Source organism: Gallinula chloropus (genome assembly GCF_964237585.1).
Source record: "Gallinula chloropus genome assembly, chromosome: Z".
NCBI classification, from domain to species: domain Eukaryota; kingdom Metazoa; phylum Chordata; class Aves; order Gruiformes; family Rallidae; genus Gallinula; species Gallinula chloropus.
In genome coordinates, this window is record NC_140089.1 from 37,103,578 (window position 1) to 37,117,616 (window position 14,039).

At 37.4% G+C, this 14,039-nt stretch overlaps 1 protein-coding gene across 2 annotated transcripts in view; it reads left to right on the top strand.

The window, feature by feature from the left end:
- The window catches only part of DENND4C (DENN domain containing 4C), a gene marked incomplete at both ends in the record, with an annotated part of 43,412 nt that overhangs the window by 24,428 nt on the left and 4,945 nt on the right, over positions 1 to 14,039 (top strand). Inside the window, 10 exons of one of the 2 annotated variants that reach the window (XM_084278949.1) lie at positions 13 to 157; positions 490 to 636; positions 2,819 to 2,944; positions 4,645 to 4,785; positions 6,025 to 7,170; positions 8,070 to 8,246; positions 9,804 to 9,913; positions 10,391 to 10,566; positions 11,524 to 11,706; positions 13,249 to 13,438. In XM_084278949.1, the coding sequence (XP_084135075.1) occupies positions 13 to 157; positions 490 to 636; positions 2,819 to 2,944; positions 4,645 to 4,785; positions 6,025 to 7,170; positions 8,070 to 8,246; positions 9,804 to 9,913; positions 10,391 to 10,566; positions 11,524 to 11,706; positions 13,249 to 13,438 (2,541 nt within the window). The remainder of the gene's footprint in view (positions 1 to 12; positions 158 to 489; positions 637 to 2,818; positions 2,945 to 4,644; positions 4,786 to 6,024; positions 7,171 to 8,069; positions 8,247 to 9,803; positions 9,914 to 10,390; positions 10,567 to 11,523; positions 11,707 to 13,248; positions 13,439 to 14,039) is intronic. The other variant, XM_084278948.1, reaches the window with a different exon arrangement.

The following is a 14,039-nucleotide window of genomic DNA, read 5'->3' on the forward strand; positions in this document are numbered from 1 at the left end:
CTCTTTCTGTAGGCAGTTTTAGAGTCTCCTTGGCCTAGCAGTAACCGCAGTGGCATATTCCTCTGGACAAAGGTACGAAACGTAGTTCGTGGGACAGCACAATTTAGGCAGTGCTTAAAGAAATCAACGCAGAGCCCACGAGTACCTGTGATACCAGGTAATAAGTTAGTTGAAATGGATTTATTTCTGATAAGCAAGAGCATGACATGCTTTCTGAGGGACTGCAGCTAGCTTTGTGGCCTGTACAAGTGGAAATTTTTTTCCTTAAGTGTATGAAAATTGATAATTGCCAACCTAATGCTTGAAACAGTCCTAGAATGTCTTTCACACACTGAATAATTAATTTTCTGAGTTCTGTTTCTAGAATTGCATATTCTCATTTTACATGTGCAAGCAAAAGTATTTACTAGTGTCTCAAGAGGTTAGATTTGTTTTAAAACCTGAAAGTTAAATCCTCTCTTACTAACCAGCTCTCGTTCATGTCTTTAGCTCTGCGGAGTACCACGGGTGGAAGTGATGGGGACATGGTGAGCCATGGTAGCGTGGATAGTTCTAATGATGCTAACAGTGGGGAGCACGCTCTCTTCGTCCATGACTTAGTCAGGCTTGATTCCATTGATAATCACTCTAGCACAGGTACTAGATTCTGATGGGTTTCACTACTAACAGTCCCCCAAATGGCTAAATTGTCTAGTTTCCTATTGATTTCCCCTCCACAACCAACACCTTCCCCTCTTAGGCCGTAGAGAAGGAAGCATGGAGTTAAACTATGTAAAGAAAAAGAAGTAAACTTATTGAGTATAGCTATTTTATGGCAGATCATGCTGCTTCTTTAGTTTCTAGAGCACAGTAGCAGAAGAACTACTGAGTTAAAATAAATGTCTTGGTGTGGTCTCATGAACCTTGCTTTTTTGCGCTAATCTTCAGAAAGGGTTTGAAGCCTGTGACATATGAGTCTGTTCAATTTTGGCATGCTGTCATTTATGCATAGAAATTATATAGGAATAGTCTGTGTAGTAAAACTCTGCATCAAAAGAAAGGAGTGAAAGTTGCTGAGGTAGTTAGAAGCTAGCGCTTTGAAATGTTGCTCCTTGATGGTATTCCAGAAAAGGTTAATTAGCATTCCTGGAATTAGTATGTTATGTTTGGTTATAGCTTCTTAATAGTAGTTGCTATAAATGGAAATAAATATAGATGCTATCAGAACCTTACAATACAGTCTTTGTGAGACACCCTGGGAATGGAAAGACAGGTGAGAAGCTGGAGAAAACCTCATTTAAGTGTGGTGTGCACTCTTCCAGACAAACTGGAATAAAAAAAGTGCACAGGAAGCTAATCACTTGAGATGGCAAGACGAAATTCATGGTTCTTTGTATCTGCTGTAGTACTGATCCTACCTGTGCACATTCTCAACTAAACTTCCTTTCTGTGTGTACTTCAAAACTTGATGTACAAATGGTTCTTGCACACTCTTCATGTTTTTAATATCTTGAGCCTTTCTGTAAAGAGAACTTTGAGTCTGATTCCTGTGCTTCATCTGATATGCCTGCCTAGATGACTGAACTTCCCTTCTCTCTGCTCTTTGTTGCTCTGCTTTTTGCTCTATGCTGTCTCTTGGGTGCCGCATTTGTCCTTGGCTATCACGGTGTGGGGTGCAGACTTATATGGTGTGAAGCCTTGGATGCACGTGTGCATTATTTCTACCCTTGAATGTTACTTCTGCAGGTAATTGACCCATTTCTTGGTAGGGTGTTTTCACTTCTGTGCAAAGCAGGGATGCTAACATTGAAATGATGATAGAAAGTAAGGACTAAGAATATCAGAATTTACTCTTCTATACAAAAGGTTTTTTATTACAGTAGCCACATGTAATAGTTGATGGCTGCTCAAACTTCTATTTGGTTTTATTCTTTTTTGCATGTTTTCACTTTGTCGGTAGATGAAACAGCAGAAATATGTGTTGTAGATTATGTCTGTCACTCAAATTTTGTGGAGCTTCCTAATACCTTTCACATGCAGTAACTTACCCTTTGATCTTTTGAAATGTTCTTGTTTATTCTATTATGTTATCTAAGGCATATAAGTAATCTTGTTTAACATGTTGCTGTGGGCTGTGTCCCAGAAAGTATTTATTTCTATTTTTGCCTATTTTTGGTTATGCAGCAGCATTTCAGGTAGACATTCTTTTCTTTGTTATTTATTTCTGGATTGTTTCCTAAGGCAGATTTTTGGATGATGGTAAACTTTTTTTTTTTTTTTAAAGAATTGAGTTACAGATGTCAAGTTTAGCCAGTGTCATGGATGGACAGACTTTTAAAAATCTTTAGATTTTTTTACTTTCTTTTCTATTACACGATATACTTTATAGCACAAAGATGTTGTACAGGATATGATGTAGTTCTTTCGGGGGATATGTTCATTGTTAGAAGCTTTCTCAATTATGTTGTGCTTGTCTAAATTCCTTTTGTTGATGCATTTGAGAATGTACCTTCTCCAGCAATAAAATATTTCATGCCAATGAGAAGGGAAAGGAGTAAAAGGAGATAGTGTATTAAAAGTACTTAGTCAGTATAGCGTTCCTGGGGAAATAACTTGTATTTAATAAAATAATGTTAATTTGGATCGTATAGCCTCGTTATCTCTGCTGTCATCATCACCAAGTAGATCTGTGCATAGATTAGGCATTTTAGTAATCTCACTGTGACATTTTCTGGCAAAATATGAAATAAATTTTCAGTTCTTTTATTTTCTCATTGAAAAAAACAAATTTAGGAAAGCAAAACAAATCTGAGGCATATTTTCAAATTCCTTCAAACAGGTGGTCAGTCAGACCAAGGCTACGGATCCAAAGATGAACTTCTAAGAGATGATGGGGATAGTCTACATGCAACTGAAACACAATTAGAGAAAGATGTTTCTTTTAAAGCTGAAGACCTAATAGGAGGTTAAGTATGCATGTTTATGCTGATTATACCCTTTTGTAACAAATCTTTCATGCTTTAGACTACCACAAATACTTAATGTATTGAATTCATAATGTTGCCAAGGTCAAAATATGACTGTCAAGAACTTCTGTGGCTTAGATTTGAATACAGGTAAGTAGAAATAGCCTTTTATTAGACTAATTAGACAACCATCCCTGGATATGTTCAAAAAAAGGGTTGATGAGGTACTTAGGGATATGGTTTAGCATAGGATGGGAATGGTTGGACTTGATTTTCAAAGGTCTCTTCCAACCTTGTGATTCTGTGATTCTGTAATTTAATATAGATAGGAAAATTGGACAATTGCTGGGGCACACAGTATTTGGTATTCCATTCTTCTCATTTGTAAATTTGAAAACGTGACCATTTTTCAGCTGTACCAGTTGAGTTAATTAAAGGTACTACTGTTTCCTACAAACGCTTTCTGGCTGTAGAAAATATGGTGATCTCCTGTCTTCTATCTAGATTTTGCCCTTAGTTTCTCTGTATTTTCTCTTTCTCATTACTGATGTGTTTCATAACTGTGTTCCTAGATTCTTCATGTGAGTTAGGGCTTCTAACGTTGTTGTCAGACAAATGACATTCAATGAAAATAGGAGAGCTCCTGTTCCTGCACTACTTCGATTAGTTGAAAAAAAATACCAGGGGAAGAAATTGGCATATGCTGTAATTTTGTGAACAGCTAAGCACACTCTGCATAGTATTGTCTACTGTCATCTGTCTGTTTAGCTATTATTTTCAGGAAATCATAGAATCATAGAATTGTAGGGGTTGGAAGGGACCTTGAGAGATCATCGGGTCCAACCCCCCTGCCAAAGCAGCTCCCTAGGACATATCACTCAGGCATCCAGACGGGTCTTGAATGTCTGCAGTGAAGGAGACTCCACCACCTCAAATGCTCAGTACTCAGTAGTTCTGATGCTTTAGGTTGAATTACAGAAGCGAAGAGCATTTGAATTTATATCTTTTTCATGACAGTGAAGCCTTAGAAATCTGGAATCAAAACTGAAAGGCCTTGGTGACTGTTAAGCAGGTATCCTTTATTGCAGTGCCGGGCACACAGGGGATCGCTCCTCCAAATGTGTGCCCCCATTAAGGCCAAATTTCTCATATTTATACAGATTAACTATATGTATTCATTATGATTTCTAAGCAAAGGCAGGGTTATACAAATTATTTCCAGGAAGTAATTTACATTAACTCCTCACAGATAGAGAGCATGCTCAGTGACACTTAGGGGGTCTTCCAGTGGTCTTCAGGGATGAAGGATGGATGTTTTCCTTGCTCTCAGCACATTCTCTTTACGTTTCTTCTCCGTGGTTATCTGAGCTCAAAAACACATTCCTTTTTGCTGAAAACAAGATATACTCTGTCTCTTAATTGGTTGTTAGTCTCATTATTTATGACTCCCCTATCTTCACTATCTTCAAGGCTAAGTTTATAGCCGCTTTCACAAAACAGCTCACACAATTACAGCGCAGCCATAGTCTACTAAAATCCAAACCAAATATATTCTTAAAATACCCAAATTAAAGTTATATTAATTGTCTCAAGCTGCATCTACATCAATCTATTCAGCATTATTATATTTCACTGAATCAACAACGTAAATTAAATTGTTTAGGTAAACTAACCAAAGTTCACATTCTCTTTCTTCTAGAAGTTTGTGCTGAGAAATCTGATGAAAAGGAACAGCTGAATATAGAAACTCATAGTCCAACAGACCCACCTGCTTGGGGTAACAGTATTGTGAAAGTTCCGTCTGGCATTTTTGATAGCAATGGAAGGAAAAACAGTGCTGGTGAGTCACTGGGTGAAACAGAACTTGCTAAAATTCTGATCTTCTTGGGATGTAGTGTTTTACAATCTTTTTCATGCTAAGAAAAGAAACAAGCCTTCTATTCAAGGAGCAGATCTCTCTCGCCACATTTGCTTTCCACCATTATCTTTTGCAAGTGATTTAAGAGGAACCTGTGGATTATAAGGTTGAAGATCACTGTTGAGTAGATTGAAATAAAGATTTTCCTTGCCTTGAGGGTTCCAGTTATGTACTAGAGAACCAAGAAAATTAGGGACTTTACTCTTGATTTTGTCACCTAAACCTCACAGACCTCTTTATTCCTGTGGCTCACATTGCCAATTTGTAACCCGGGAAAAATGCATGTTGTCTTTGAGCCATACAAAATTTATTTACATATCTGGATCTTTCTGATGAGGAAGACCTGTGGATATGTAAAAGCCAGATCTTGGGGTTTATGGGGGCTTTCTTCTGCCTTTTGTGCCTGTATTTCTCAAAGGCAACATAGTCCAGCTTCAGAGAACTGAGTCTCCTACAAGTTGCCCAGTTTCTGGAAATTGTGAGAGCTGATAACTAGTTAAGAAGCAGCATAGATGTGAGGCTCAGGCATCCTCCATCAGTGAGTATGGTACAACAGGTTCTCTGTTGGGATCCTAGTGTCATGGAAGTCCTGCACTTACAGAGGTTTCTGCATAGCTAACACAGCTTTCTAGGAAACAAAAATTCCCAAATCCCCCAAAGAAATAGGAGTATTTATAAGATTCATTACATTTAGGATGTGGAAAGTGTATTAGCTAGCTTTTTTTAAATATGGCTTTGTCATAAATGAAGTAAAGCTTCAGTGTTGTGCAGATACACACAATAGTTTGGGGTGTTTTTTGGAACCAGAACAAACTGTGGAGTTGGATGTATAGGGCTATGAAAACAGCTTTGGAGAAATTAATTTTAATTGTACTTTCCCTTAGTCCATGACTAGAGTACCTCCTTTCTGCTGCATGTTGACACAGAGAAAGGAGGTAGAAGCCTCTGCATCAGAGTCAGAATAGATGACTTTTGATCTGCAGAATGCCTTTGCAGACAGTAAAATATGCTGTTAATACTGTGTAACTTCTTAGTGGTTAACTTGAGATAGTAATGCTCCCAGTATTCTCACAGTAAGGAGAGAAGGAGATTTCACATGATTTCAGGAAGTAAATGGTTTTGGTGGCCTTGGATAAAGTATTAATGCCTTTTCTCTTTTAGAAACTGGTTCTAGCCCACTGTTTATAACTCAAGATTCAGTTGATGATGTAGTCTTTGGTGATGTTTCTCCTAAGAAAACAAGTGAAAAAGGACAGAAGAGGCAGAAACTGTTTTCAGAGAGAAGCTGCAGTTTCAGCAGTGAAAGCAGAGCAGGAATGCTGCTGAAAAAAGGCAGCTTGGACTTGCATTCTAAAGAAATTGCAATAATGATGGGAGCAGACGCCAAGATCCTAACAGCAGCTTTGTCTGGGTCCAAAACATGTCATACAAATAAATCCCACAGCTTTGAAAGTGTCATTGACGAGCAGGTTCCTGGTGGAAGTGGTACTTGGAGTTATGGGACTGAAAGTGACTGGGAATTGGAGCATAGGTCTTCACCAGTGTTGGAAGAACCTGGGGAAGGGCAGGAGCATCTTGAGAATGGAAGAGAAAAACACATGGCCACAGTGGAAGGCATGAACCTTGAACAGTCAGCTGAGTCCCAAAACCAGAAACCAGAATCCAAAGACGCCACTACTAAAAGGAACAGCTTTTATGGAGTAGTTAAGCCTGTTGAAAGGGAAGATGTTGAAGTAGGGTTGGACCCTTTATCTTTGCTGGCCACTGACAGCACACAACCAAGGCATCCAGAACTTGAAGAAAAGTTGGTGTCACCAGTTGTAGCACGGAATTTGGCAGATGAAATAGAGAACTATATGAATCTGAAGAACCCATTGGGTAGCAAGTTTCCCAGCATGGAACTGCACAAGCCAGATAGGAAAGCAGAAGTCTCTGATACACTTGGACACTCCCAAGAAAGGAGGTCAAGCTTGCCTTTGGATCCCATCCTGCCATCCCCCAAGCCTTACGAAAATCAGAGGAGTCCTTCTGTCTCCAGATCCAAAACATTCACTGGACGACCAAAGCAACAAACTCATGCCAGAGTTCAAAAGGAGCGGTCTTCATCTTTGACAGGACTGGGTCGTTCTTCTCCACATGGCTCCTTGGGATCTGTCGTTACAACTTTATCCAATCTGAAGTTAGACAATATACTGTCTGGACCAAAAATGGATGTTCTGAAATCAGGCATGAAGCAGGCTGCCAATGTGGCCAGTAAGATGTGGGGAGTTGTAACTTCAGCATATAGTTACTCAGATGATGAGGCAAGTGTTTTTTCAATATGAAAAATTTGGGGAGACAAATTTAGAGGGATGTCTTCTACATCCTTTCACCAACCTCTGTGAAGGATGGGAAAGGGGAAGGCAGCTGTTTGGTGTTATTTCTTTGTAAACCAAATTTAACTGATGTTACTAACAGGGTTCTTTCTATGAAATAAAATGGAATAAAAAACCCAATTAAACCAGAATTTGACTGTGGCAATTAGAACTCACTGATTTTCCTTCTTTCTTGAGTTCTTTCTCTGACCTAGGTTTTCCTTTGTGCTTTTTTATTGTACTGACCTACTCCATGGAATTCCGTTTAATGACACATTATAATCCCCTTAGCATGACTTACTTTATTTCTTTCAAGGATCTTTTCAATTCTCTCCTCTTTTATTTCTGCAACTTTCTTTTTTAATACCCTAATTATTATACTTTGTCACCTCATGTGTCTTAGTGACTGCATTATTGCTGCACCATTTCAGATGGTATGTTTCATTCCTCTCTTCAGTTCTGAAAATACAACTTCTAACTCAGACCTTTTTTGTGATAATTCCTTTAGTTTGTGTAGTATTTGCCAAATCACAATTTCTCTGTCATTTTCCCCTGTTTCTTCTATAATGAAGAAGTTTGTATCCCTGTTGCTTTCTCAGTTTGATTCTCAGCTAAGTATTTTCACTGATGAAGCCTTTCATTTTTCCAATGTCCTTGTTGTTTGTCCAATAGCCACTCTTTTTGGGAGTTGTGTAGATTTATCTTAGATCTAATTTTTTTTTTTTGTATGAGGATTTCATCTTAATTGCTACTTTAGTTGTTTATTTATTTATTGATCGATCAGGGCAAAGATGAAAGTCAAATAATGGATCTGGAAGTACTCAAATTTTCTTCTTCTTGTATTAAAGGAAGAAAACAATCGATCAGACTTTAACTTCCCTGCTGGTTTTGAAGATAATATTTTAGGAGATAATCTGTTCCCAAGAACTGGAGTCCCAGGTCTAATTACAAATGAGCTCACAGAAAGCACTACTAGTCTTGGCAGTAGCAGTAGCAGTGGAGACACAGGAAGACAACATTACAATGCAGGTGAGGTTTTTTTGTTTTGTTTCCCCCTCATAACTTGTTTGTAATGTAGCACAGAGGGAAAACTATTATGTGTGACATCATTCATAACAGTGGAAGCTATGGTGATCTGAAATTATTTCAAGACCCTAAGTACAGGTAAACTTTTACTTCCATTCTGCACTCTTCTCTTGCAGTAGCAAATAGCTATTGCTTCTCTCTCTGTTGAATGTATAGAAGGGTAATAAAAAATACAGGGATTTAACTATAAAAACATTTCCTTTGTGTATGTGATGGGAAATTCCTAACTAGTTGTAGCCAGGAACACCTGCTCCTTTGTATAAAGTCATAATACCCTGAAAGTTCTTAGAATATTAATGAAGAAAAGCAGAGCATTGTTCAAGAACTGCAAATAGTTGCACAACTGAGGCAGCTCTTCTGAGGGGAAGAAAGCCCCCAACAAACAAAACCATCCTTACAGCCCCAAGCTTACAAAAACCCCAGAACAACACACACAGATGCATTGACTTTACTGTGGAATGGGAGGTATTGGATGCATATTTGATTTGAAGTTGTAAAAGTGAAATTTTTATTTACATAAAAATTGATGGATATATACCTAAAACTAGATGAAGTAAATTGAATAATTTTCAATTCAGATTTGATTCAGTTAGGCTTGATTCTTACTTTGAGAAAAGGATATGTTGCTGAACCAGCCAAGGGTTTGGTTTAAGCTCTCTTTGCAATACATTAATGATGTGAATATTGTAAAGCCATCTGCATCAAGAGAGGAAGAATCATCTTGCAGACTAGACATAACCTGGCCCTTTCTAGGAAGATCTTGATATCTTCTAGTTATAAGGGTTATAAGAACTTAACAGTATTCTTGGCAGCCATTAATACAATGTGTAAAATTTGTTCACTAAAATAAACTTTAGCTGGACAAGCAGAGGACCCTCCAAGGGCAATCTGAGAGTGATTTTTTTTTTTAACAGGAAACTTTGGGCTTTGTAGAGGAAGTAATGCAGTTAGTTTTTCTTCCTAAAACAGATTCCAACCATTTCCTTTTGGTATATCTATTCCAACAGCATTTCCTTCTCCTGAGCAATGCTCATAAGCCTAAATCTGAGAAAGATTATGTATTTTACTGCAGTGTTAGCTAGAGGAAAGGCATATTTGATATTGTGTCTCACCTGGTACTATCCTTCTGTTTGCTATTTACATATGGATGTATCAATCAAGAAATATTGAATAGCTTTTTAGAGTGTATACATTGAGCAATCTTGCTTCTCTTTGCTACTCTTTATTCTTTGCATTTTGAGTTTTTATTCACTGATGCTTTTTTATCTTTTAGCAGTCTGTGATATGTTGCGTAAGACAAAAATAACTTTGAAATGTTAATTAAAAAATTAAATATATTTATATTGTAATTATAGTATCAATGAAGTTACAGAGCTGCACATATCTTTGGAGATCGTCTGGTATAATTTTTTTTCTTGATCAAAGAGAACTTGTTTTCTTTGGGAATGGATGAATTACTCTTTCTTTGAATAAAACCCCCAAATTACTCTTTCTATGCAGGTGAAGTTTCATTACCAAGAAATACAAAAGTTCTAGATTCTGAGAAGTCAGAGCACAGCTCTTCACATAATACCAGTTTATCCAGCATTTACCAGAACTATGCAATGGAGGTAAGATTAATAAACTCATAGATGAAGGATAGAATTATTCAATATTTGCATTAATTACCTGTTTAGTTGGATTGTGATTGGATCTTTCAAAATTACTTTTTTTAATATTTCAACCACAAAGACCTGTGGTACTTTAAACAAACCCAGGATGTTGCAGTATGTAGCTGTAGAAAAAAAAAAAAAAGAGAATGTGTGAAATGCTTCTCTGTATGCGTTGCTTGGGGCAGAGGAGGTGGAGAAATCAGGAGTGAAGTTAACCTTGGGAAGAAGGGAGAGAGGGGTGGGTGGAAGGTGCCTTAAGGTTCAGTGTCCAGTTACGTGGACAAGATAGCTCAGCGTATGGTGAGTGGTGATGAACTCGTGCCGCCCAACTGGCATTCTGATACCTGTTAAACTCCTATGGATACTAAACCTGTAAAGCCAATTGTAAAAGAACCCTGAGAAGAGACTGATGACACTAATTCTTTGCTGTCCTAGGTGTTGATGTCAAGCTGCTCTCAATGTAGAGCTTGCAGTGCTTTGGTTTATGATGAAGAAATTATGGCTGGATGGACAGCAGATGATTCAAACTTGAACACTACATGTCCTTTCTGTACAAGTACCTTCCTACCTTTACTTAATGTTGAATTTAAAGACCTACGTGGCTCTGCAAGGTTAGTGGCTTTTATAGATCCATTTTTTTGTTGCCTCTGCACTTGGATATTGGTTATAGTTTCTCAGAACAGGATCTTAGTTTTATCTTCCAGTGTTTTTGTTTATGTTCAGAAGAGCATCACAGCCTGTCCAGTGCTTGTGATTGTACTGAAGAAAATTGTCATGTACACTGTTATTGGTAAACAGCCAAAAAACAAATAACTAGTTGCCTTTTTGCCACTTTTTCTTTTCATGTTTTCTCTGTAACTGTAATTACAGAAGCTGTAAGTCGATTTTTCATTTTGTCTAGCTTCAAAAGCAAGGCTAACGAATCATGAACTTTTAAAAAGCATATGAAGCATTTTTAAAATGTCAGCAAAGAATTTCTCCCAAATTAAATTATCCAAAACAACTACTAACAGCTTTTAGTTACAGATGCTCCAGCCTATTGTTTCTCCAATAGTTCTCCTGTTTAAGCTTCTCTGCTTACTATTGTTACCTCTTTTAATTGCACTGTGAAAGCTGGAACTTCTTCTAAGGTAATTTCAAATGGATTCTTACTGTAATGGTTATTGTTGTGTAACAGAACTTCCATTAATGTTCTGAAACTGTGTGTGCACTTAAAAATCCTTAGCAAAGCAAGACATGTTTCTGTTGTCTTGTGCCTGTAGCAGTGTATATGGGTCTTGTCGTCTATAATGTCACATTACAATAACAACCATTTTCAGTGATACGTCAGCTATTGGTATATTGTTGCTAATTGGGAACCATGAAAGAGATCACTTGTAATCCATCTATAAAGAAATGATGGAGACAGTAGGATGAAGTTTGTGCCCTGTTGTCAAGCTTTGTATTGTTGTTTCTTAATTGTGCTACTGTTTGAAAGTAGATGTTGATAATAATAAGGTTTTTAATGACTTTATACTTACATCTTAACCTTTGTATTTCTCTCCCCTCCCATTCATGCTGTAACTTAGCTTTTTCCTGAAGCAAAGTACCTCAGGAGATAGTTTACAGAGTGGAACCCTTCCATTAACCGCGGATCCCCTGGAGCAGAAATTGTTGTCCAGTCCAGCTGTTGCTGACTTGATCAGTTTTTCAGATCACCCACCATCCAGCCACACCATAGCTGAGGAAACTAGCTCTGCAGCTGAGCAAAGGTTGGTAAAACAGGGTTGTTAGTTCTCTCTGAACTCTGTTGATGCTTCTAGTGTTTCTCCTTTAGTTCTGAAATGAACTTTGGCTTATGTCCCAATTATGGTGGGGAAGTACAATTGTAACTTGTCAATTGTCTGTTTCCTCTGTTGTTCTTACATGTTTTAAGCATGCTTTTATCAATCTGAAATAAGCTGATCCCACTAAATGGGTGGGATTTCTAATAAACAGAAATAAATATTCAGGTCCATCTACATTGAGTAATAGGTAAAACTTCTCAGTATTGTTAGAATACACCTTTTAAAGACACGCAGAAAATTACACATTCATTCTCCTTCCCTTGTGTTTAAAATTGAATAAGATGGACACTGCATTATGGAAAAATGAGTCAATTTGCTGAACACTCTTTTTTTGAGAGAAAGCTCTCAGTGTTCAACACCTGTACAGAACATGCATTAATACTGCTGTAAAACTGAAACTCAGAAAAACAATTTTTGAAACAACTTAAGGAAAGAAGCATTAAGTAAAAGGTGTCTTGCTGGAAGAGTGAAGAACTGAAATACTGCTGAAATTAATTGTCACCTTTTTGCTGGAGTTTATTTACATTTTGTTGTAATAGGACTGTTTTTTCTTTCAGAAAAAACAAACATTATTCAGTTTGGAATTCTTGAGAATCAATGCCTGTTTGCTAATGAGCTAATGCCTCTGTCAGATTATTGAAAACTTAAATCGATGTGATGGTAGTTAGTCTTAATACTCTAAAAATGAAAGGTGATATTGCTTATGTTAATCACTTAACTTTGGTGTCATGTATTTTTTACTAAAGTAAAATTTAGGAGTGAGCGTCGCCTCAGAATTGTTCTCTTCCCTCTTTTCAGATTATATGGGAGCAGACACTTCTGTTTCACTTGTTTATTTCTTCTCTGTTGTAGTTGAATTGGTTTTATCAATTGCTCAAGTTATAATCACAAAATTAATATTCACAGGTCAGCAAACAGCTTGATTGGAGGGGTTAAATTTGGCAAGCCAGTAATAGCAATTTCCTTTAATTATCTTTTTGGATATGTTTGACATTTAGATATCTTTTTCTCTCAGTTATTTTGGCGTGCAACTTACAAATTGTTTTCTGTAACATTTTTGCTCTGCTTATGACATTTAAAGAAAGTAAGCATAAAGGGAAGAGGAAATAAAAAGTTGCATAGTCAGAACAAGATAATGTTTTTGTGTTGACAAAACTGTACATTGCTGTTTTTCTAAGCAAGATAAACCTCCACCAGATAAATTGTATCTATATAGAACTGCAGTTCTTTCAGATTTATATCTTAGGTTATACCTAGCTACTTTTCTGGTGGGATGGTTACACTGTTCTGAGAGGCATTTATTTTTTTTTTTTCACTAAACCATGGACCTAACTGGGAAAACACGATTCCTTTTTAATAAAGAAACCTATTTTCGGATGCTTACTTGGCAGCCTTTCTCTGCTTCCTTCCCGTTGCCATAGGAATGCTGAGTCGTTTCATATTAGTTTATTCTCTTCTAAAATCCAGTGATGTTGGAGAAGAAGAGAGTAAAGATCCCGGAACCATGGAGACCTCACCCAACAATCCACCAAAACGGGGAGTGTCCTTGACTCGGAGCCACAGTGTTGGAGGTCCACTGCAAAACATTGATCTGTCCCAGAGACCGTCTCATGGCATCTCAACAGTTAGTCTTCCAAATAGCTTGCAAGAAGTTGTGGTAAGTCTAGAAGATGCACCTGTAGTTGACAGAAGAGTATTGAATGCAATTAACTTAGAATGAATGGTGTTCTACTGCTAGCATTCTTGTCTGTTTGGGGAATGGGAACGGCCAAGCGTATTTTCATGTTCTTAGGAAAAAAAGGAATCTTGGCTCATTTAATCGAAAACTACTTTTTCAGTGTATTGTATCAACTGTGCTGCTGGTTTCAAATGTTCTCTCTAGCAGAGTGAAACTATCCTTTGTCTTTTCAAAACTGGAAGTTTGTTTTAAAAATAGCCCAACTTCTCCAGCAAACTCAACACAGTTGTGCAAACACGCTTGCAAGAGTGAAATGTTGTTCCTTTTCTACGTGTTAGCTTACACCCCTCCTCTGTATGCTATGTAAGGTTAGGCTTACCTGTTGAGTGGATGGGACAAGGTAAGAGGGAGTATTAAGACTATTACCTTATTCCTGCATGTGAAACAAAGTGTTTCTCCTCTCTTCTGGTGCTTTTTTTATTGTTGGGATCTGTCTTAATGTGAGCTCATGATTCAGTTCCACAGCTGATGTGATTACTAACGTCTTTCTGCAATCCCCATTGCCACTGACTTAGTTCCA